The sequence below is a fragment of the Excalfactoria chinensis genome, chromosome 3 (genome assembly GCF_039878825.1).
Source record: "Excalfactoria chinensis isolate bCotChi1 chromosome 3, bCotChi1.hap2, whole genome shotgun sequence".
Lineage (NCBI taxonomy): Eukaryota > Metazoa > Chordata > Aves > Galliformes > Phasianidae > Excalfactoria > Excalfactoria chinensis.
The window spans coordinates 86718108-86743636 of NC_092827.1; the positions used below are offsets into that span (position 1 = coordinate 86718108).

The 25529-nt window shown below is 35.7% G+C and overlaps 1 protein-coding gene across 2 annotated transcripts in view; it reads right to left on the reverse strand.

The window, feature by feature from the left end:
• Window positions 1-25529, reverse strand: part of GPATCH2 (G-patch domain containing 2) — a 102547-nt gene that overhangs the window by 70132 nt on the left and 6886 nt on the right. For both annotated transcript variants that reach the window (XM_072333023.1, XM_072333024.1), the window contains exons 2-5: window positions 24553-25263; window positions 20491-20552; window positions 14085-14267; window positions 12969-13048 (exon numbers count right to left, since the gene is read on the reverse strand). In XM_072333023.1, coding sequence (XP_072189124.1) covers window positions 12969-13048; window positions 14085-14267; window positions 20491-20552; window positions 24553-25263 — 1036 coding nt within the window. The remainder of the gene's footprint in view (window positions 1-12968; window positions 13049-14084; window positions 14268-20490; window positions 20553-24552; window positions 25264-25529) is intronic.

Here is a 25529-nt window from a genome sequence, read left to right on the forward strand (position 1 = left end):
TAACAGCTAAGCTGTATTTAAAGCTACCATCAAAACATAAATTTAGAAATTATTGGAGCGGGGTTCTATTTGGTAGATGCTGTCTAATGCATTGCCAAGCAGGGGTTGCTGCCACTTTTCAGTCTTTCCTGTTGCTATTCTTAAATGGCAAAGCACACTCAGCTTTGTATTAGGCTTAGAGTGATATATACATTCATAAAAACTGAAGCAATTATGTGAGAAGCCATAGTACTTCATTAGAAATGTAGGTGGTACTGATACCATGATACAAAGCATCAGACTTCTGGAAATGGAAGCCTCAAACACTAAGATTTGACATGGATAATTTATACTGTTTTGTAAGGTAAATATTTCATTACTTTAATTGTTTCCAGTAGATATGAAAAATATTTAATATAATTCTTAAATCTGTGTTTAGCAACATAAAATCACCTGAATAATTTATCAGCAAGAACAATCTTTTCTTTTTATCAGATATCCATTTTAAAATTACTTTATTTAATAAATGTGCATCTTTCTGCCACATGCATTACATCAAACATCTTTCCTTGCTCTTCCTAAAGCCCATGCACTATAAACCCTATTCTGCGTCACCGATTTTAAATTTCATCTATAAAAGTCATTTTACATATATCACAAATAACAATACATGCCCCAGTTTGAATATTAAAGCTGTAATTCAATTTCAAGGTTCTTCTGACAGTATTTCAGAATCACTCTGTTGTGTTTTTTTTTTTCTTTCCCAAGATGCAACCTGAATCCTTTTCAGTACATTCATAAACTCCTACAAATCAATAGCTTAGAAGTGGATGCATTCAATCAAAAACAAAATTAGGCCTTATTTCCTATACATTCAATCAGAATTGAGAAGTTAGTCCTTAGTATAATTACAGAAATCAACAAATCCAAATAGTTATATGTTCAGAATCCACAGACCCCTTCCCCTGTGACTTGGTGTTTATTCTTCCATTCCTAGTAAATGGAAGTGAAGGTATTACCAGCTATTAAGAGAGAGATAAAAACCCACATAATGGAAACTTACAGAGTTTAAACTCCACCCAACTCCCTGCTCCTCAGAATTTGTTAGCTCTAAGTGCTCACAAATACTTAACTAATTGAAATTAGCAGGCTAGGACTGGATGAAATGAATAGAATTTAGTCTCAACAAATTGAGACTACAGTACTAGAGAAAGTTATTTGTTCCTCTGTAGAGCATGAGATTATATCTTACATCGTTTTCAAAGCAGGTATCATATTAATATGATCACATCAAGTGTAGTGAACATAGTTACTAAAACTGTACTTTTCTACATTACCGTAAAATATTAGCTTCTTGAGAAGTTAACCACTGTGTTATGTGTATTTATTTCTCCTTGCTAAGAAGCAAGCTGGTCCTACAGAAGAAATTTGGACTACTTTCTTAAAATATGATTGGCATTAATAAGCTATACATGTGTGGATATCTGGGCACAGAGAACATTTTTTTCAGTCCCAAATTTCCTTTTATTGAAGCAAATTGTTTGCATAAGTAACCTTAGTGATAGACAAATGGAAAAATAACACTTCTGAAAACAATTTCTCCCTGCACTCTATTCTCCTTGAGTTTCTCTTTGTACTGCTGTAAACACCTACATATCCAAACCCAGCCAAAGATATCTTAGCTTGCATTGGGCATAGGTGGCAGGGTTTTAACAGTGAAAGAGGCTGCAGGTGATTCCTGTGCAGGACGTGGTCAGGGACTTCTCTCTGGTAGCTGGTATCAGCTCAGCAACAGACCCATCATGCACCAAGATGGAGTTAGAGGTGTTCCCATTAGCTCTACAATACACTTGAGGAAGAAACACATGAAGAGACATAAGGGAGACACCAGTGTAGATTTGTTCCGTAAGAACAGAGGAAACAAGAGCTAATATCAGGACAGGAATAATACATGAGAAAGAGCAAGTGACAAGAAGATAAAGAGCAGGGCAGAAGACATAGCAGAACAAGATAACTGTTGAAGCAAATAAGCCACCTGAGGAAGGACTGGAAAGGAGACAGAGAAAGAGGTAAGATCCCAAAGTTCCACGGTGAAGAAACCCATGCAAGAGCAATCGAACTCTGGATTACCACTTCGAGTGCTTGGAATTTTCCTGCCTTCCCCAAACTGTTCTTCAGAAGTGTTCTTAAGCACATAGTGCTGCAACTCAAAGAAACAACAGTAAGCAGTTCTGTTTTGTCAAGCCACACAAGATCTGGTTGATATTAAGTAACACTGCACACATGGATACAAAGGAGACATCTATACAAAGCACAAAATTGCAGAATTACCTACAAACCTACAGGAGAACGAAGGAGAAGATGTGAGTTAAGGAACATGTGTAAAGCACTGAAAAAGTCTGCTCTGAAAGAATTTGTGTCGGGCATTTTGCCAAGGAATAGATCATTAATGGTTTCAATGATCTCCCCTTGGAGAGGGGGCTGCCAAGACAAATCCTCTTAGCTATACTGGAAAGGTTAAGTGAGGTCAAAAAGTCCCACCTCTCCCCAGCTGTGGGCATTTCATCAGTTTGATAATTTTGATAAAGAAATAAATGAATGCTTTAGGTGCTTACATTTAATTAGTCTGATGCCAGCAGAGTTTCTAATAACTGGTATTATACTTAGGCTTGTGTCCGTTTTGATTAGCTCTCTTAACAGTCAACCAGCTCTGTCACCCTACTGGGATAACCTATTTTGTGCAAGTCAAGGCCATTTGAGACCTTTGGGCTACATGTACACTGACAGCATGGTTGGCCACTTGCAGCTCCTCCAGCAAGGCACGGTTAAAATAAAGGGAATGCCAGATGTACCTGAATCTCCAGGCAGTTTTATTTCTCCCTTTAGCTTAAGGTAGACAAGTGAGCCAGCTGATCTTCAGAAAGCTTAAGAAATAACTGCCATTAGGAACACATTTTGAAAGCCACAGACAGCATAGTGGGCAATGCCAATGCCTTCCACAGCAAACTAATTAAACATCAACCTCATCCCTAAATACTTCAATGCAGAGTAGGCAATGTTAGCCTTTTTTCAAGAATAATACTTCCATAGTAGATCATCATAGCAACTGAAAACTGAATGAAAATAATCATAACATTTACTATCCTAGCAAAATAGCCACAATGAACACTGAGAACTATTAGTTCAAACATGTTCTTCACAGATTAATGTCATTTCAACTAATTGAGGCTTCATTTATTTGCCTTACTACACAACACTAACTGGAACAACTATCTGAAAGACTGCCATCCTCTCTCAAAGGATCAGTAACAAGCAGCACATCAACTGTATGTGATAATCTTAGCTCTTACCAAAATGGTAGCAAAATAATCTATGAAATAAATAAAAATATTTTTTACTTTTACAACCACTACATGGTAAAACTGGCTGACTTCACATATAAAGGATGCAATCTAACCCCATACAGTAGCTTTGTGCCGTTTAACCTGGGTTAGCCTTTCCAACCTTAACTACACTATGCTTCTATGTAGAAATCTCACCTTCCAGAAAAAGCTGAATCACTTGCCTGACCAAAACCTCAAATAAAAAATAATAATAATTAAAAAAAAATACTCCCCACCTAAACATTTTAGAAAGTATCTCTCCAGCTCATAACATCTAAAGGAAGAAGAATATAATGGAACATCTGGACTACTACTGGAATTCGCTACTAAAGGGTTTCATTGACTTATGTTTTATTATTTCAAGTTAGCGTTATGTACATACATTTCAGGATTTTATTTTGGTGGAAATCATGATCACTGTAAGACAAGCTCCTTAATTTGAGGAAACACACATGCACTGAGAAGTTACAAGAACTTTATTCCATGTAAGATATGCATTTTCTGAAATAAAAAAGACTGCTGGAAAACAGTAAGATTTGAACAACAACAAAAATGCTGAGAATAAAATGGAAGATTTTAAAATTATACTCATGTTTTTCTAGTACCACAATTATTAGATCTCACAGTTCATTTGTAGCTGTGCATCGGTGTACCCCATTACGTATTTATTTTACCAACTACATTTAGGGATGCTTTGTTGGTTTCCTTCCACTTAGTGGTTTTTCCAAGCATGTGACATAGTAACTCTTTCTGCATATGCATTATAAGGCTGTTGCTTTCAAAGGTAGTTTCTGACTGGATCATTCTAATTATTAGTACTAGTTAAATGATCTCCACCTCCCCATAGCAGTGAAAAGTACGTAATTAAAGCATTTGGAACCAACAAAATGTTTAAAACAGCTTGCTAAAGGGCAAAACCAAGCTCACAATTCTATGGTAGTCTCTAAAGAGTGTGTATCTTGGCATAAGAGTCCTAAGGTGGCTCTGTATTCATACAGGTTCACATAATTGCTGGAAACTCATCTTTTCCAGAATCATAAATTGAAAGTTTCAATTGTTTTGAGTATTTTAGTACCATGTATTTTATAACAAGAAATAGATTAACTAGCTAGTATCAATTTCAGCATTTTAAATAAGTAATACCCACTGAACTTACTATTAAAGAGCTTTCTAAATAGATGCATTGTGACATAAATACTGCCATAAATACTCTGTGTATCCAATTTAAGTTTGTATATCATTAAACTTCATTACGGTAGGGTCTAACAAATGCATAACAGAATGGCATTCCCACAGAATAAAAATAAAAAATTATCTTTGAGAGGCATTAACATATTGACACTATTTTTAGATGAGTAGCTAAGACCTGTAATTAAAGCCTGATCTTTGCCTAAGAAAACATCTGTTTTCTTCACTGAGCAATTAGTAAAATTAATGAATTCCAATTCATCGACACAAATGATATTTTTTTTTAAACAACTTTGGAATCAATCACTTCAAAATCCGAGATGCTTTCACCTAAACAAATTTACCAATGAATGCTGATACAGATCAAGTTTGAATTATCAATGTCATCTTCACACACGTATGTTTGAAACGCTCCCTTGCCCCTCTCCCCCCTTGTCTGCCAGCACTGACATTTAAATTACTAACAAAACAAACTTTTAAATTAAGCAATTTGATGTGCCTACATATTAGAGCAAGCTTCTCATACCAAATTCTTGACAGAAAAGTAAGTATAAGATCATACTATTTAACTGAATGAGAACAGGAAACGTGCCTATTAGTAGATTTAGAAAAAAAAAAAGAAGAAAGACTATTCCTCTCTGACACATTTTGTTATATACAGAGCAGGAAACTGCTGAACAGTGAACACAATTGCACTGATCAGATTAGCAGATCAATCATTAAAGAAAGCAAAGAGAAGATTATTTTGAAATATTTTCTTGTTTAACAAGAAAAGTTATTTTTAAGAACATGAAAAGACAGGTGACCATACCCTCGGAGGTTAGGACTGGACAATTACAGAAACAATACAGACTGCTTTAGTTATTTCCAGAAGTATTATTGTCTTGCTGCTACAAAGACACAACAAAAGGAGACTTATATCATACTCCACATGGTTACAGCTGGCTTTTAATTCAAAGGTAGCAATTCTGATCATCTGAACTAAAAATCTTAGGCTAAATCTTATGTATCTGTTCATCTGATACAATTCTTTCAGCCCTTCTCTTTGAAACAAGGAGAAGCACAGGAGAAAAGCAGCGAACAATCTCCTAAGTACTTGTTTTATGAATCTGGCCCTCAGTCAAGAAGTTGCAGTGAAAAAGTCTTTTAATCACCTTCTGATCAGAATTTACTGGATTGTAAGTTCAAGGGTATTAAAATGTGCAAAGGAGACTATGAAAAAATGGCTAGGTTATAGATTTTAACTTCTTAACTAGAAAATTGACTCAAAATAGATTTTCTAATTTACAATGAATCAAAAGAAAAAACATTAGACCATAGCAAAAGTGGCACAAATGTATCAAAAAGCAAATGAATAAACATTCGAAAAGATTTATTATTAGAAATTGTAATAAATTTTGGAAAGATGAATCGATTTTAGTTAAAAGGTATAACTGACAATTTATTGGGCGGGAAGATGCATTATTTTCCAATTGTTATCCACCTACAGTAAAACTGATTTGTGTCCTATTGTATTTTATGGAAAAGGAGAGAGCAACTTTCAGTGATTTAGATTAAATGTATTAATCATAACCAGGCACTGTGAACTATATATCTACTATTAAAGAAGATTTTTGACATCTAATTCTGTAGCAATATTTTGGCTCTGTACCACTCTTCCTAAATCCAATTCCTGCTACAGTTGGCAGATTTCTCCCTTTTAATTTTATGGGGCTTAAAGTAGCATTTAACCACCCATGCGGTAAATAATGCAGGATTAGAAATATTTAGTGTTTTGTTTCCCTTTGAAGAGTACTAATCCATCAACCTCCAAATATTTTTAGAACATTTTCCACATTCTAGTAATATTTAATACAAGATTCAGTAAGGCACTATGCAAATGAAGTTGAATTTGACTTCCTACAAGAAAAACCACATTAAAGCTTTAGGAAAATATGCATATACGTCACTGATATAAGGGAATTAATAAAGACATCAGTTTTGTGCAAAGAAAGCTCTAATGAAACCTTCACGATGTTTAAGTATTACACATGCTTTGCCTATTACATGCTTTTTTGACAATCTGGCAAAATGCAGATAGGCATAAGGTTCTTCTGAGCAAGAGACAGCAAGAAGCTTTAAAATATTTATGACCAACTTAACACTGAAATACCAGCTTTTCAGAAAGTTTAGCTTTTCTACAGTCTTTTTTTTTTTTTTAATCTTTTGCTTACGTGCTGCATTTCAATGCACAGTAAAGCTGCCTTATGGTAACTTTCAACAGTAAACGCTCTTTTTCTAGGGACTGTAAATTGTCTTAGATTGCCTTTATATCATCGATTAGAACCCAGATTTATAAAGAAGACAGAAGTTTGATAGCAAAATCTCCATCACTGCATGCATGCAGTAAAAAACTATGGGTATGGAACAAGAAAAGAAAAAAAGATTTCCCTTTTCCAGTTGGACTCTATTTTATACAGATTAACAAAATTACAAACACCAAAATTACTGTAAAGCCACTATATCTACTTTTTTCTTTTTAATGTCTTTGCCTACTAAATCTTTTAGAACTCCACAATGCAACAGGAATGCATCAAAGGAGAAAGGAAAATTGCACAGATTTTGCCTAACATTCATTAAAGTCAGTTTTAGGTGTGTTTAAAAATATACATTTAAAACAAGACAGTTCCAACATTTTGCTCATCAGCTGGCAGTAAATATGACCACATACATAGACAATTTTTAGTTCTCAGAACTGAGGATAGTTTTCTTTCCCGACCTTTAAAACTACTATCTGCAGGACTGCTAATCTGAACAAAATACATCAGTTATTTTCATACTTATGTACACAGGTTCTAAAAGCATCTGTCAAATTAGGGACTGCAGTTTATACAGAGGAAAGAACTTAAAGTTGGAATCTGCTAAACAAAATTGCAAGGGACTGACTGGAACATATTTTTGGCGGTTATCAGAACTGTTACACTGAAATGGATCAAGTGATCAGTTGTAATGGTTTACAAGGATCTCTTGATTCACTCAGAAATAAACTAAAAAAACAAACAACCAAACAACACAGCTACTGCGCCCTAAGCAAAGGAAAGGCAACTAAACTACAAGGACCAATAATTATTGAGCCATTCCAATTCATTTGGATGTGCATATGCCTGCAACCTTTTTTATTGTCCTGCTAATATATGTAATCCAGGTTGCTGCTTATATATACACAAGATCTGCACCAAAAGTATTGCCTCCTATATTTTTTTTTTAAAACTCACTATATTGGTCCACAATGACATAGGTAGGAAGGTTGAACCTTCCCACAAACATTCCATTATATGCTATTGTGTGACTGACAGCAGAGGGGCAGTTCGACAAAAAGGTATCTCACACAGAAAAATATATGAAGCAAAGGTACATCACTGAACTCTCCAACACAAGAAGAAATGGGACCCATGACATTCATTGATGCTTGCTGAATGTTTACAGAGACCAGAGCTTTTCTGTATGACGACCTTAGAAACACATAAAACAAATCCCAGTTTTGTATAGAAAAAGATCCACTTTGTCCTCAGATACATGTATACTACTGAAAAACAAGAAACCTACTGTAAACATCATGAGACACCAACTACCGGCAGTCAGACCCAAGAAACGTAGTTTTATTCCCTCCTTAAAACTGTGCTCAGATACATCCATTTGATTTGCTTATTTCAAGAAACGAAATGGTAGCAAACATTTTGCAGACCATTCTTAAAATGTCAAAATTTCACATCTACACTCTCTTTAGGCTTTTTAAATCTAGAATTCAGCACTTCTTTGCAAAATTAGAAAGAACGTCAAAACTACCCCTAACAACAATCCATTCATCTTCTGCACTAGTTTGAAGAGTTGAGGAGGTGCTCAAAGCCAGGTTGGGTACGGCTTTGTGCAGTCTGCTCTAGTGTGAAGTGTCCCTGTACAGGGACAACAGGAATGTTGGAACTAGACAATGTTTAAGGTTCTTTCCAACTCAAACCATTCTATGACTTATTTGTGGTAAGCAATAGAAATAAAGAGGAATAATTATGCTGCTTCATATTTTCAAGTCATAGCCATTTTGAAAGTCACCCTTATCTTTAAGGACTGTACTAGATGCACCTCCAAGACACACATTGCCTTAAGTATAAGAGGTCCGTCACTGTAACGTTTGCTCTGTCGTAAAAGTAAAACCAAGTACAACTCTATGAAACTATCATTTTACTGGTTGGGTTATGGTGAATTACAAAGAATGCTGCTCAGGCATTTAAGCAGCACATTTGGCATTTTTAAGCCCAGTGCTGGAGGGAAACTTTTACAGAAGTGGGATGCCATCTTAAGCACTGTACTAGAAGTGAGAATCCAAGGAAAAGGATTAAGTCAGTACATATACATTAGCTAGACAGAAGATAATCTTTGATATTTAAAGAATGCTCCAGTTATCATAGCAAGTGAAAAACAACACCGCTCTTCACTGCATTAACAAAATATCTGTTTCAGTAGCTGTACCAAAGAAAGAACCCATTTACAACTGCAGAATTCAAGCAAAAAATAGAATTTCATGCAATACATTTTGTTAAGAGTTCATTAAATATTGGTATGGTATGAAAGTACTCCTACCACTATATGGGAACTGTTGAGCCATGTCCTGAACCACTGAGCACCTGGGGAAAGGACCAGCTCAGTTCTGGGAGCACAGGTGAAGGCAATTCAGACCAGAAGGGGTGGATCCTGACTGCACCTCTCCTAGACCCCATTTAAGGGTTGACTACCACAAGGGAATGATCTCTGGTTGGAGATCCCTCCCTTGTGGAATTTTTTCCTATGTGCCTAGATCTTTGGAGACAGGTGAGCATTCTTTTACTGTTTGTCCCTTTCGCCATTTCACTCTTGTATTACTTTTCCACTGTAATAATCTTTCCAACTGTAAGAACCACATTCCTGACTAGAACTACAAAAACACTAAAAGAAATATGACATAGGCAGAATCAAAAGCATAGTGCACTACACCAGTTGCATTTTCCCTCTTTCCTTCCAAAGAAAGTTCTGTTAAATCTGAGGCTGCCATAATGCAAAGCAATAGTAACACAAAATCCCAGCATTATAATTGCATGTCAAAATATATGCCTGATAAATTATTTAATTTATGGATTCCATTAAGAACTGTACCTTTCTTCAGTAAGTAGAATGAACAATCCAAGGGATATAAGTATTTGCAATGAATATATATGTATGTATATATACATAAAACTTCTGTGCTCATGTTTTTTCCTGCCTGCTCCATGGCAGCTCATTCAACCTGTACTTTAGATTAGGTAGAGACTTCCATGGTATTTATCATGTTCACAGTTGTTTTTGTTTTACTTCTCTCATGGTTGTGCAGTTCTGCACAATTATTTAAAAAGTGTTCTGATTCAAAGGCAATAAACTGATGATAGAAAGTCTCATCAGTTTGCTTAAACAACTAGTCAATGAATAAAATGCAGAAAGAACATCCAGACAGAATCTGAGTATCAGATGTAGATACTTCACATTGAAGATCACTAATTGGCCTGCAAAGAGGTAATATCCCCTGCCTCACTGTTCCCACTGTCTCTAGAAATTATGGTGCGAAAATTACTTAAGTTGGCAGCCTCCTTGGGATACAGCAAATAATCATACATTTAGCCTAACTTTTCTCTTATACCATTTAAACAGGTGAGCATTCAAACTCTTTCCTAAAGGGTGGTGATCTATCAAGGTATTATCTTACCTCTGCATTTTGCATTCTCAAAACAAGTAACGTTTTCAAGGCTACATGCACACACCTTTAACTAAATCATGACAAATAAAAATGTTAATAATTAAACACACTGTCTTTATAAACCATTAACTCTGTGTTTACATTCCACACATACAGACAGTATCTTTAGACTGAATATATCTCTATGTACTTCAGGAAATATATCTTAGCAGGAAAATATACTTTCTTTTGTGTCTCTCTTATAGTCTGTGTAAAAACAGCGATAGAGACATCAGATTCCTCCCTGTTAAAAAAAAATGAAAGAACTAAGTCACATCACAACTCTGTTCCATGAGTTGAGTATGTACTGTTCTTTCCTCAGGATATTAATCTTTCTAAAAGCATTCCTGGTTGTCTTCACTGCTACCATCTAATAGCAGTAATTACTTCTTGTTCTGTTTTATCACATGTCACAGGTATTAAATTACTTTTTGTCATTGAAGTATCTAAAAAAGATTTTCTATAAGAAGCAATCACTGCCTAAAAGGAAGTACACGAGCTCTTTGCAAAGACAGATGCAGCACATGTGCCCACATAAATAGCTGCTAGGAAGGTCAGAAAACTCTGCATCTGAAGAGGCAACTGCACATCCATTCTATATATGCTCTCTTGTCTAAACACAGTGGTTTAGAAGGTACGTTCACATGTCAACCTTGTTTCACAACGCTATGTAAATGACATATTCAATAACTGAAACTGAATTATCAGTCTTTAGTAGATCAGCTTTCATATTTGTTATAAAGGAGACTATGATACTATCTTTATATTTGAGATATCATGACTGGAAGACAAAATGGACTCCCAAGGATAACCTAGAAAGCATACAAGAAAATAAACATTAGGGACTTTTATCATATATATACATACACAGTATATCTTCATCAATTGAAACTTAATCACCTTTTTACAATTTGGAGGAAAAGGCAGTTTTTAGGGTAGTTAAGCCATGTATCATCAATACCATGAAGCTAACCTATCAGTTATAATAGCTCCTATAAAATACCAGAGTGAAATTGCAATAAGCCTAGAAAATGGGCTACAAATCCTAGATATGCTCAAGCAAGCACTGAACCAAAAATAAAAATAGGTAGATATGAAACCAAGAACTAGATTACATTCATCTAATTCATGACCACCACCAGCAGAGATCACAGGCCAAGGTTTTAAGGCATCTTATTCTGCTTCAAATAGCAATTAATGCATAGAGATTTCAATGGCTACAAAAACCTCCTCTTTTAAAGACAAGCTGCATTTCTAACAGTTCCTTCTTATTCTCTGCATATGCAACAGATCTCACATTTCACAGAACTACCTTATTTTGTTGAGGTAAATTAAAATTTGAAAACATTTACTGTTCTCAAATAACTAAGAAAGTCAATGCTGCGTTATTTACCAGTGAATAATAAACACATCCCAACATGATAGTGTTTCACATCTCTCCTTGTCTTCCAAACACTTTCCTGATAAGAAAGGAGTAGACTGCACTACAATAAATATATTATAACATTTTAATTTAAGAAGACAACTCTTCCTCCAAAGAAAAAATCTTAAAATCTCATTAGAATCTTAGTTTGAAAAAAAAAAAAGCTAAAAAAGCTATTAGGAAATGAAATTACAAATATTGTACGTAAGAGCAAAGACAGCAATTTTTTTCCTCTATTTATAAGTATTACTCCTAGAGCTAGAGACACACACACACACCAAAAATCAGAACAAAACAAAAAACAAACAAACAAACAAAAAAACCCACAGAAACCGCAACAAACAAATCCTATTTGTAGTCATAGCTTTAGAACAGTCTCAGTCCAAAGAACACCTGATGTCTATGGGAAGTGTGTCACTAATTTGCTTTGATTTTTTTTGCTTATGTTCTTTCCCCTTAGACAATTAAACAGAACAGAATGTGAACAAAATTTCAACACAGATTTTGGAAAGAAAAACAATAAAGTTTAGTATTGTAACACTGTAATGCAATGTGAAGTGTAGCAATGACAGTGAAGTCCTAGGCATCAGCAAGTGAGGATTTGCTCAAATGCAAAAGCCACGGGCAGAGAAACAAAGGAAAGAATCTGCTCACCTTCAGAAAGTCTCAGGTACACAGGGATCTCCAGCAAGATCCACTTACTTCTACTGCCAACCCTTAAATGAAGTGGTTCCTGTCCACACCCCTTCCAGCCACTCAGGTGCATGGTACATAACTGAATTCCCCTGGGGTGGCCCTGCCTTCCCACCAAGCTGTGACTTAACATTTCTGCTACAACAACATACCCATCCTAGAACACCTCCAGTCTTAGATAAACTCGAAATGAATTGGGTTTGATTTTCTTTTTAAGATGAGAGAAACATTTTTATAAACTTTGTTAATTTTAAGAAAACAAAAATACCTTTTCTATACAAAGCATAAAACAAGCTGAGGGACAATCTTGCACTGTTTCTGCTATTTTAGCACCCAGATATATTCTATTAAAATAAATCCATATTAGAGATACTCTAAAGCACAGAAACAGTAGTGACACTGAAGTCTTACCTTTCCATTGCCTATTTGCAACATTAGGAAACAAGAATGCGAGGAGTATGCACTTACAAACAAAAAGGCAATAAGAATGGCTGGTAGAAATGTTAGTATCAATTAAAGGACCTACCAGTGCATTTTGGTTTCCTGAAGCCTTTTTTGTGTTTCTTGCTGGCATTCCATGAAGATGACTAAACCTGCTCTGGAAACCTTCAAATAAAAAGTAGAGATTCATTTAAGAATATTTCCTATAGCATACAGTGAAGCATATTTACCTTTATATAATAACCTATTAATTTACCTCTAGTTAAACAAAAATATCTTAATATAGCCAGAGTATTAATAGGAAAAAAACAAACAAACAAACAAACAAAAAAACACAGAAAGGGAAGTGGTTAAGAAAGTCTAAGCTGTAACAAAAATGAAGTCTTTCTGTAGATCCCAGATCCCATCCTGGTTTTATGCCCAACTGGCTAAATAAGTAGAACATATCAAACTACAGGGAACCGATTTTGCATTGATTACATCATTACTACTAGAAAGCATTAAATCCTGTGAACATGCAGAGGCGAAGACCACTGAAAAAAACTGCAAGTATCAGAAAAATAAACCTCATAAGAATTCAGTGTCTTCAGTGGGTAGAGAAGCAGTTTGATGGTAATTTGACCACCGTTCACATAAAAGATCTATATTTGGATGTGAAAAGAGGTAAGATAGAATTGTTGCAGAAAGGTGAGGTCTGACAATTTCAGTCCTGAAAGAGAGTGGATCTATATGTAAAGGTAATGAAGTGCTGGAACAACCTTACCATTAGACACAATGGATCCATGGTTTAAAATATTTTGAAGTAAAAATTAGATAATACTCTTAGTAACAATCTCAATCCTTGCTCTAAATAAGCACTCAATTCTTCTTTACAAACAACGAAGCCTGACCATAAAGCAAAGCAAATGGTCAGAGAACTCCACAGAAAGATTCACTTTAACCAATACATACGAATTCTCAATGCAAACATTGAGACAACAACAAAAAGGCTATGAAAATGAGCTAAGTTTTACATTGACTTTCCTAATCATTGACAGCTTTCTGATTATTTCTGTCTACTGAGATCTCAAAAGTGACATAATTCAAAGAACAAACTGGCATCTCCAAAATGTTCTCAATATTGAACACGCTCACTTTAATCTATAGACATCTTTCTAGTGTACCTAAGTGATTCTACAGTTTGCATATGATTGTCACTTACCTCTCCTCCCTGAATGGGACATGAGGGGGAAGGTACCAGTTAAGATACTTTCAAAGACTGGGTCGGGCAATTCTCTCTCCAGTTCTGTAGAGTCTTCTTGATCCCACCAAGGAATGACTCCTGTAATTCCACATGCTCCACCAGATTCATTTTCATGAAACCAATCACTCTGCTCATCATCACCTGTGTAGGGACATACACCCAAACCCCCCAGATAACAGGGAGGAGCAGAGAAGATAAAAATCAGATGTTACCATCCATAAATTCTGACAGGACAATTCTTTCTTTTGCTTTATAGCTGTACAACAATTACTTGTGTACGGCAGTTCTATTTGGAAAATGTTTCTCAATCGCATGACAAGCGTTGCCATCAATGAAAGCACATAAAACGTAATGTTTTAAAACCAATTTACAATAGTGAAAAACAATAATAAACTAGTTAATCCTTTGGCAATAACTGCAGGGAAATCCATTTAAGTTGCTGCACTTTACATATTAACAAAAAACAAGCTTTAATCTCCTGCAGGGAATTAAAAGGTATAAAACTGTGAAACTAGTTCTTTGCAGATGATAATGGTATATAATTAGCTTAATTTCATGATTTGTATGGCTAGTAAGAGGGGAAAACAATCATGAACAGATGTGACTAAATGAAGTTAATCTGATTAAGTTCATTTAGAAATAAGTTTTGAAAAAGTTGATTTTAAATGAAAACTGACAGTACCATGTGATTGAGAATTACACTACATTATTCTACAAAGCTGGTCATTTTACTAACATTTACTGATGTTGTATTTAAATACAAAGTCAAAGGCAAAAGTGAGACGGCTGAAAATCTGATCTTACATATGCCTCATATACAATACCAGCAATTAAAATAAATTGTTGTTTTTTTAAAAAACATCTTCTTATAAACCAACTATGTAGGTGACAGAATACTGGAAAATATCTTCAAAGACAAGTAAGAAAACTTGCCATTTATCCAAAAGTTAGATTTTTGAAGGCTGTGCTATATATTTTAACTCTTCCTCAAAGTATTTACTTATTTTTATTAGGCAGGACTATGAAAGACACAAGACATAAAGGCAAGATTTAAAACACGAATTTAAGAACAAAATGTATTAGTGTGAAATGACATTACTACTCCTTCCCACAATGGGAAAACACAAATAATGAGAATCTAAGTCCGGGAAAAAAACAAAATTCAACATACTTTCTACAAATGGGAATTTGTTGCATAGTAATGTCTGAAGAGTTTTCAGGCAGAATTCAACTTATTCAGAGGATCTATTTGGATGGCACGAAGCTGTGGGGTTTGGTCAACACACCAGAGAAACGGGATGCCATTCAGAGGGACCTACACAGTCTTAAGCAGTGGGCCGAAGTGAACAAATGCAAATGCAAGATCTTGTACCTTGGTCAAGGCAACCCCTATTACCAATACAAACCAGGGAATGGAAGAACTGAGTGCAGTGCTGTCAGAAAGGACCTGGGGGTACTGATGAATGGAAAGCTGGACATGAGGGTTAGGGTGCCTTCACAGCCCAAAAAGTCAACTGTACCCTGGGCTGCATCAAAAGAAGTGTGGCCAGAAGGTCAAGAGAGGTGATCCTGCCCCTCTGCTCTGCATTAGTGAGGCCTCACGTGGAGTACTACATCCAGGTGTGAAGTCCTCAGTGCAGGAGAGGCACAGACCTGTTGGAGCACATCCAGAGAAGGGCCACAAAACTGATCCATGGAATTTAACACCTTTCCCACTAGGACAGGCTGAGAGCTGAGGCTCTTCAGCCTCGAGAAGAGAAAGCGATGAGGTGACCTGAGAGCAGCCTTTCATTTACTTGAAGGGGAGCTCAGGGAAGAAGAAGACAGACTTGAGCAGAGTATGTGGTGATAGAACAAGGGGAAATGATTTCAAGCTCAAAGGGGGTAGATTTAAGTCAGATATAAGGAAAAACTTCTATAGTGAGGACAGTGAGACACTGGAACAGAGTGCCCAGTGATGTGGTTGATGCCCCATCCCTGGAAATTTCCAAGGTGAGGCTGGATAAGTCCCTGGGCAACCTTATCTAGCTTTCCCTGTTCATTGTAGGGGAGTTGGACTAGATGGCTTTCAGAGGTCTCTTCCAACTCCAAGGATTCCACGATTCTCATTTATAGCTATTACTATTCATGAAGGCATTCACCATTAATTCCATTCTTGTTTCACTTTGGTCAGGTATAATTTCTTTGGAGGATGCCTAAGTGTACTGAACACAGACAGTGGTGATAGGTTGGAGGGCTGAAAATCACACCTTTCTGTTAATTCCAATAATCTAAGTTTGGACTCCTTTGTTTAGATTTTCCGAATCTTTGTGCAAATAAACTTTGAATAGTCTGTCATAAGATGTAAGCTCCAGTTACCTTGATTAATAAAAAAAATACTACCAGTAACTCAAAGTAGTTTCCTTTCATCAACGAAATTAAGAAGGAATTTTGACACAGTCTTCACAACTGGGCTCTTATTTTCTTACACCTCCCTTACTGTCCAGTTACTTCTTGACAAAGATACAATATAGGATTTTGGAGCTGAACCTTGTAGGTTTTTCTGACATGATGAAAGAATCCAGGTATTCCTGCACAAAGTGCACATGCAAGCTGAAAAACAACTCTGAATCTCTTGACTATTTTCGATTGGATTATCACTTTGAGATGGGCATAAGCCTATTACTGCTATTCTTATCCAGGTGAGAGCACTCTCAGACACTTTGCCTACCTGCTGCTTCACCCTTAGAGATCACCCTTTTCAAAAGAGCTCAGGGAAGATCCAGTTTGTTCAATCAATTTCAGACCATGAATGTACAGAGAATATAACACAAAGGCCTCCTAGTTCAAGAGCTGAGCAACACAGCACTTTGACTTTATCTTACTGAATTGGCAGTTCTCAAATTCAAAGCAGAATTTTTGCCTTCAAAATGTTTCAAACGATGGACAACACTTCTTTTCCTCTTAGGGCTGCTGAACACCATCTCTATTTAACTCAAGACTACATTAAAACATCACATTCTTTCAAGACACAGTAAAGTTAAAAACACCTCTAGATCTCCAGAAACAGATCTGAGCCCACACATTCTCCTATCCACCTATTTAAAATAGAACACACTAGCTTTTGACCAGGACCGTTGCTTCAGTAGATTACCTTGAAGCAATTTATGTTTAATCATAACAAGAATGTCAAATTAATTCTGAAATTTCAAGACACTTCAGTTCCTGGCTTAATATTCTTGATATTTTAAAAAGCATCCCACCCTCCAACTCTCTCTGATATTCTCCAGTAACACCACATGACCTCTGCTTTGACTTCTACAGCTGTGATCCACAGACAATAGCTAGTATTTCAATTACTCTGTTCACATATAACAGCTTGTTTCTTTGCACCTACAAAAACTACAACTAGCCACAAAAGTTGAAAGCTTTTGCACCTATGCTTACAATTACACATACTATTTCTTGTTTTATCAGAAAACAACATTGACAACTGCAACTAGCAGAGATGCTATGTAAGACTCAAACTAACTTATCAGTAGAGAAAACAAAAAAGATGTACAAAACGAGTACTGGAATATTTAAGAGGGCATTTTAATTAATATATGTTTAATCACAAAATAACAATACAGCTAGATTTAAAAGTTTAGTCACAGCAGAACTTCAACATTCCCTGACCTTCTCCAATTTCAGCTTCTTAGGACTATTAATGTAATTGTGCTTCCAGTTTTCTGCAATTGTAACAACATCTTCAGTGCTACCCATCATGATCTAAGAGGCCTTAAGTCAAATTCTTATTTTCCCAAAGTGCACTAATAGATGCTGGTGAGCAAACATTTATTTTAAGAAATTGCTATTTGACATTCCTCCATCCCTTGCCCCCTCGTTTCTCCAAAAAGCACTACCATAAATAACATTATTTAAATGTTACAGCTTTGTTAATATAGTGCTGAAAGCTTAACTTGTAAAATGCCTTGGAACTGCAGGTGGTCCTACTGGTGAGGCCTACTGTGTTGTACAACATATTGCAATATAAGGCTTGAACTACAAATGAGGCCAAGATGCTGATGCCCTCAATGTACATTCTGGAGGAGGGACACTGTGAAGTCCGGGGCTGGAATACAGCTTTTAAGGACAACGAAAAAAAAAACAAAAACAACAGTTTTTAATGCTTCCATCTTGTCCTTTTCCAGCTTTGTTTCTTTCACCTGAATTTCTACTTTGTTTTTAATCAGATTTCTTTTCTCCTTCCTTCACTATTTTCAGTCATGTGCATCTCAACTTGGCTATAAATTAATACGTAAAGATGAAATAATCTCACTGAAGAGAAATAATTCATAAGAGGGATTGAGAAAATTCTTAACGTCTGTGTGGAGGGGGTGGCAATAAGCACCATTAGAAAATAAGCAATTTTGGTTTTACAGTGGGATCCTTGATGTTATTTTTATGGAAGTCTTCACAAAAATAACTCTATAATGCAGATTTAAAAATGCTTGAATCAGATTATGCGTCAAGTTAACGGACTTTTAAAACTTAAATAATTTAATTCAGTACTTAAGGAAAAAATATTGACACAAACACATCAGAGGGGCCCTTCAAAAATGTGCAGCAGTGAAATGCATTAAGTCATCTTACATGCAAAAGCAGAGAGCAAATGTTTTAGAAAACTGCAAGTCAAAAGGAAATTTATCTAGGGATGCAAATGTAAATATTTTGTGGGTATCTCATTTTGATTCTCGTATTTTTAAAAATTTAAAAGGTTGACCTAAACTTTCAAAGACAACCAAACTTACTCAGAAAAGCTCCGTATTACTGCAGAAAAAATGAGATACTTAGAATGGGAGGTTCGGGATACATTGCAGAAGTTACAGCTTGCCTTGGCCAAATGAGCAAAGCAGGCACACTTCTATCCCGTATTCAAAGAAAATTATCTCACTACTAAACTGTTAGAAGATTAAAAAAAAAAAAAAAAAAGAAGAAGAAAAAAGATGTTCCTTTAATGTAAAGCACTACTACAGAACATGCCAGCTTTTATTTCCTTGCACAAAATCAAGTAGTCCGTGGAAAAACACATAAGAAAATATGTAGGTCAGTCCAGAAGTAATGCTTCCTATTTATTTCCATGGAAACTACAACAGATACAAAGAACACAATAACACTACTAGATACAGCAAATTCACAGCTACAAAACACCATTTTTCAACATAGTCACCACCAAGAGCCCAAATGCTTGTAAAAATCTGCGTGAATCCAGAACACAGCTTATATTTCATTTTGCTGTCACCACTGCTCAGATGCACCACCCACTGCCTCACTGTGCTTACATTCACTGTTTGGTCTCCATAAACATTCAGCAAGTATTGCTGAATGTCAATGGATGCAATATTTTCTGCATGGAAGAATTCAATTCCACCGCTTTGGTTCATTTGCACTTCCACATCAGATACCATACCATCAGATTGCCCCTCTGCTGCCATCTGTCTCACGACAACAACATGTAATGGATATCAGTGGGAAGGTTCAAGTTCTACTGCCATGCCACCAACATCCTCTGACATTGTGGGCCAACGTAACAAATAGGATGCATTACTTCAGGAACAGACCTAGTGGTTTCCAATACCATCAACTTAGAATCAACAACATAACAAGTCTTAATTACTTGAGAGACTATTTTTGCTTTATCTTTTTACATTATCAAAAATTGCAGATTCCTAAACTGTGAGTTTGGCAAACATGCTAGCATTGTGCAGGTTAAATGAGTTGCACTTCGAACAGCTCAGTGAAAACTGCACTTGAAAAAAAACAGAATATTGGAACATTATCCTCAATAGTTATAACATATAAAAATGTGGTAAGATCATGTATAATAAAGGAAAGTTTGAATCTTTACTGCACTTTTAATTTAAATGCAAGTTTTTCAGAGAGGAGAGGCTTAAAACAGGGTGCATCTGTTGTCAGTCAGACTGGTAAAATTGAGTGGCTGTTTAGTAAATGTCATCTCTAGAAAAAAACAAATACATCAACTTGGGGAATAACAGAAAAAAAACACATCAAAAATAGTCTGAAAGGCAGTATTATGATCGCACGGTCTTGTCAGAAAAGTGGAGTGCTCAAAGAATTAAAAAAATAGTTTAGATAATTAGAATATCTTTAAAATCTTTCTATAAGTTTAAAATATCTAAAAGATGCATTTTTTATAAATTAAGTCATGGGTTTGGGACGCCCTCTCATAACATTTCAAAACCTCTGAAAGAAAGCTCTATTTCAGCTCATTAAAATAGCAATAGCAATTCAAACAGTACTTAACTCATGAAATTACTTGTAACACTTAATGGAATTTCAACTGAGGTTGTTTGAGGGGTGAAAGAAAAGATTGTTTCAATACCTTGTCTTCCCTCATCATTGGTAAACAAACCAGCATCACTGCTGCTCAGACTGCTGGATTCACTGTAATAAAAGAAAGAAAGAAAGAGATCAAAAGAATAATTGATCTTTCAGTCGTAAAATGTTAAGGAAACAAGGCTGTGCTCAGATGGAACTTAAGCACACCAAAGATCAGAAAGAAAGTAGGATTGCATTATTATTATTTCTTAATCAAACTGCAAATATCCTAGTTCCATTAACTACAGAATATTATTTTTGGAACATAAAACCACAGGAATCTAATGGTACCCTGACAGTAGGCCAGATGTGACTACTACAAGGCGCTGACACAATTGATGCATTTTATTATGTGCTTCCATCAAATGCTCACTGCTCCTTTCTTATGCTATGCAATTCAGCTTGATTCTGGAACACCACTGCTCAAAAAAATAGGAAAAATTTCAATCAAAAGCAATCTGTGCTTTCCTTCAGCATGTCAAGTATGGGAATCTGAAAAAATACAAATTATCTTTCTAAATATCACTGGCAAATAATCTGAAAAATTCATTGCTTAAGAATTCACAATATATTATTGTCTCATTGAGAAAGAAAAAAATAATTGACAGCACTAGTAGCAAAGTATTTAAAAATAAACACTATCTCGACAAAGTATGGTCAGTGGTTGTAACACCGCCAACACAATGAACACAATACCAAGAAAAAAAAACCACAAACAAAAGAAAAGAAGGTACAGATCACTCCTCCAGTTTCTGTCTGAACATTAAAATCAGAATGGCTGCATACAATGTGCATGCAAGTTCTCTCTTAAGAAATACAACAGATTCATCAATGTACTTCTCTCTTTACTGTACACATATTGCAAAGAAATTACTCCATGCATCTCTAAACACTTAGAATATGCTCTTCTTTTAATAATACAACTTGCTATTTGGTGAGTTTCACCTACAAGGAATTTTGTAAATCACTTATTACTTTCCACTGAATAGAGCAGGAAGTAATCTCACCAAAAGTTAATCACGTTCTACTTACAGTGGAACATTAAGCAATTTGAGGGGGGAAAAAAATAATCAACTCACCATACATTCAAATTAAAGCTGCAAATACTACAGTTCCTCTCAACATTACACACAAGCCATGTGTGTAAACAAACCACAAGTCTTTTTTTACATTTCTCTGCTTACCCAAAAAACATTCCAACACATGAAACAATATGGTATCAGGAACCAATAAGCAGTGTGAAGTTTCTTGTTTTGTTATCACGTATATAACTTTGAAGATGGAAGTTTCCTTAATCACTGCCACATGTTCTGTTACGTATATTCTTACTACAGAAGCAAAACTTATACACATGTTTTACATAATATAAACAAAACAGAGACTCACGCACTTCATTTGCACAGTTGTTTTAAGCAGAAGAAAGGTGATATATTACAAGTGTTGATATTGTAACTATCTTTCATGAAGGAGACCAAGACTTAAGCCTTTTGATGCAGTGAATGCTAGTAACTTTTCTCTAACAATCATCACCAAATTAATTACAACACAGATAACTTTACTAGTCTTACATTTAGTTGCATACAATTTTACATCATATCTAAAGAAAAAATACCTCCTTTATATGGATGCTTCCTGTTCACTTATTATTGTTAAAATGAAAGGTAGGAAATCCTTTCAGCCTTAATATTTCTTTCATTTTTTTCCCCACCAAATTTTCCTGTTATTCCATATTCTGGGAACAGGGTTTTTTGGTTGCCTTTTCTTGTTTGCTTGTTTTGTTTAAATATGACTTTTTAATTGTGCGATTATTCTTACTGAAGGACTAGCCAGTTTACAAAAACATAACAACTTGGAGCATTCAAACATAATTTTTTTCCCTCCCTTGTTAAAAAATAAATAAAAACAAACAAAAAAACCCATTAAATTACAAACAATGCCGACATATTCCACAGCAACCAGTGTTCATTAATCTCAGGCCACAGTTAGATTAGGCAGGAGCTCCACCTGAGAAAAGTGCAACATGGCAGTCAATGAACAAGAAGACAGATTCCCTTCAGCAATAAAAAATAGCAAGCAAAAACTTTACAGTAATACCTTTGATACTGAAAAAGCTTTCAAAGCTTTATCTACACATTCGTGGAAACAGAGAAAAGGAAATAATCTACTTAAGTCATCATTACTAGCAAACTGTCCCCTCACCTTGTGGTTACTAATTAATCCTGTCCCAAAAACTGAGGAGTCACTGAGCACCAACTGGCACACTGCTGGGTAAGCATCTCCTCTACTAAAGGACTTAGTTGAACTGCTCTCATTTTCAAAAGCAACAGTTCAGACTTTCTCTTTTTAGTCACTTAAATAGAAAAACAAACGAGCAAACAAACCAAAACAAAAAACCACCAAAGCTTAATGAGAATTAAAATATCTTCCTTATGTCACCAAATTTGTCTGAAATTGATGTTAAGGATAAGGGGAAAAGACAGGGGGAAGGGGAAGACAGGCTCTGATCAGAAACTTCATTTTTGGTGCTCAGAACCAGCTGCATAGGAATCCATCTCCAGAATCATTTAAATACTGCCATTGAGAGCCAGAAAACTGAGCTCTGAACTTCAAAGAGAAAACAAAACAAAACAAAACAAACAAAAAAAAAAGTAGGAATCAACATTGAGAGAATATTTTAAAAACAAAATTTGAAAAATGTGTTGCATGCACAGAGGATGAAACGTGCAACAGTTCCCAGCTCCTGGGAAGATTTCTAATCATCTGTCTTTAGGTACTGATCCTGAGGGAGGCCAAGTCCCTGTATCAAAGAGGGAAGTGTTCTAAAGGCTCCCTGATGAGACATACCTCTGACTTTACATTGAAGTGAGATGTCTGAAGCTAAACTGGCTGCCAAGTAGTACTGCTTCTGTTCTAGTAACTGAGACTTAAGGAAGACTTTTCAGAAGTCAAGGTTCACACTACTTTTTCAACTGCTTATGATCTGCTGGTGAGAGACAATGCCAGCATGTAATTAACTCAAATAACTTTACAGACAATAATTGGAGTTATTCACTTATTAGTACTGCTATTATTACTGTAACCAATCTGTCTGTTCGTCAGCTTGTAGATAAAATGCCTAGGGAAAAAAAAAATCAATCAATCAAACAACAAAATCACAACCGAACAGGGGCAGGAGTTCTGTCAAGCAACTGATCAAAGTTGTGTTCTAATAGGAGTCTTTCTTGTTGACAGTTCTGCATTGAGAACCAGACACACGGGATAAACATAATCAGGCTTACCAGGCCCTGCAGGTAAAGTCCCCTGTGTATGGTGGAAAAATGACTAACACCTTACTGTGTTGTCAAAATAGTACTTTCAAAACAATTACCATTGTAGTATGCCTGCTGTCTGGAATGGATGGATGAGGTATACTGACAAAGGGTCATCATTCCCCCATTTTTCTAATGGCAAGCTCAGGTGTTTCTGAACTGTAAATTGGTTTATGCATTTCATAAATGATGTATATCCTTAACAACCTGCAGACTTTTTATGCCCATGACAAAGAAAAACATACTGTCTCAAAGATAAACCTAAATACTGACAGCCTTTTTGATTAAGAGATAATAACCAAAGCATCAGTGTCTAGAAATTATGAAAATCTTAATGTTTCCTGTGAGATTGTCCGAGAACTGTTTCCAGTTAAAATACTCAGGAAAAAAATGAAAAAAGACAACAACAAACAGGATTAATCATTTTTATATTCTATCTTTCTTAACCTTGAAACAATTATGATGTACTATTACTATTATTACTACTCTGCTACTTGACTATTTTATGCTGGATTCCATTAACCTGATCAATTCAGCTCAGTTTATATTAAAAAACTGCAAACTTATGTCAAAAAACAAGAAAAAGCAAAAACAAAAACCATCAACCAACCCTAAAGTTACTTGTTACACAGATGCCATTTGTAGAAGCAATCTGACTCTGAAATGAAAGAAAAAAAGCACAGATATTTCCAATAGTAGAAACATAGGCAAATAAATATTATCTAAAGTTTCTGTAAAGAGGAAAAAAAAAAAATAACCTGTCGCTCATGTTCTCATCTGAGCCCTTTTGCTCTTCATACTCCATTTTGTCCTTATTTGCTTGGTTCATTTCTTCATTTTCTATTACTACTCCTTCATCCAAGATTTCTGGTCCATGTCGAACTGCAGCTACTTTCCTCTTTTTCACTTTGCTCTTAGGAAACTCCTGATGTTGGTATGATTTATTGTCATTGTCCATTTCTTGATCTCTATTATCCTGCTGTTGAGTTATTGTCAGTGCATTAGAAACTTCTGATGGCAGATCTATTGCCATTCGTTTCACCTTTCTTCTCCTGCGCAAAGTTCTGTTTCCTAAATTGTCCACAGCCAAATCTGGTTCATGCCATAGAGGTCTTTTGCCTCTAATGTTATTTAAGTTTGAGGAAGGCCTGCGTTTAGCGATCAACAACTGATCATCAGAGTCACTGTGGTCTTTCTTGTTAGTATGATTCTCCCTGTAATCTTTGCTTGATTCTTCCAAACTGGAATCAGAACCTTCACTTAAACAGTGACCAGTCTCCCACGGATGATGGGTGGTAAAGGAACGCCTTTTTCGTCCCCTCCTTTTTCTTGCCTGCCGCTTCAGAAGACAAGAGACACTTCGAGAATGATCTCCAGTATCAGCAAAACCTCCTCTGGCTTGCTCTGAACTTTCTTCCAGCGCTGAGACCAGATCGTGAACCAGCTCCTCCATAGTCCTACTGAAATGCCTATATTTTCCAAGAGAAAAACAAACAAACAGCAAATGAATCTAAAAAAACTATTAACAATTTTACATAAGAAGATCATTTAAGTCACTGTATGCAACATTGTTCTGTACTCTACAAATGCTATTGTATTTCTGCTGAGATCCACATCCTTCCCAGTCAGTCCTACAGAACTTGCAACACATCAGTATACTCTCCTTTTGAGTTTCCTTTCCATTTTTCTCTTCCGGAGACAAGAACAACATTTTTCTTTCCATTTGCTTTTTTTT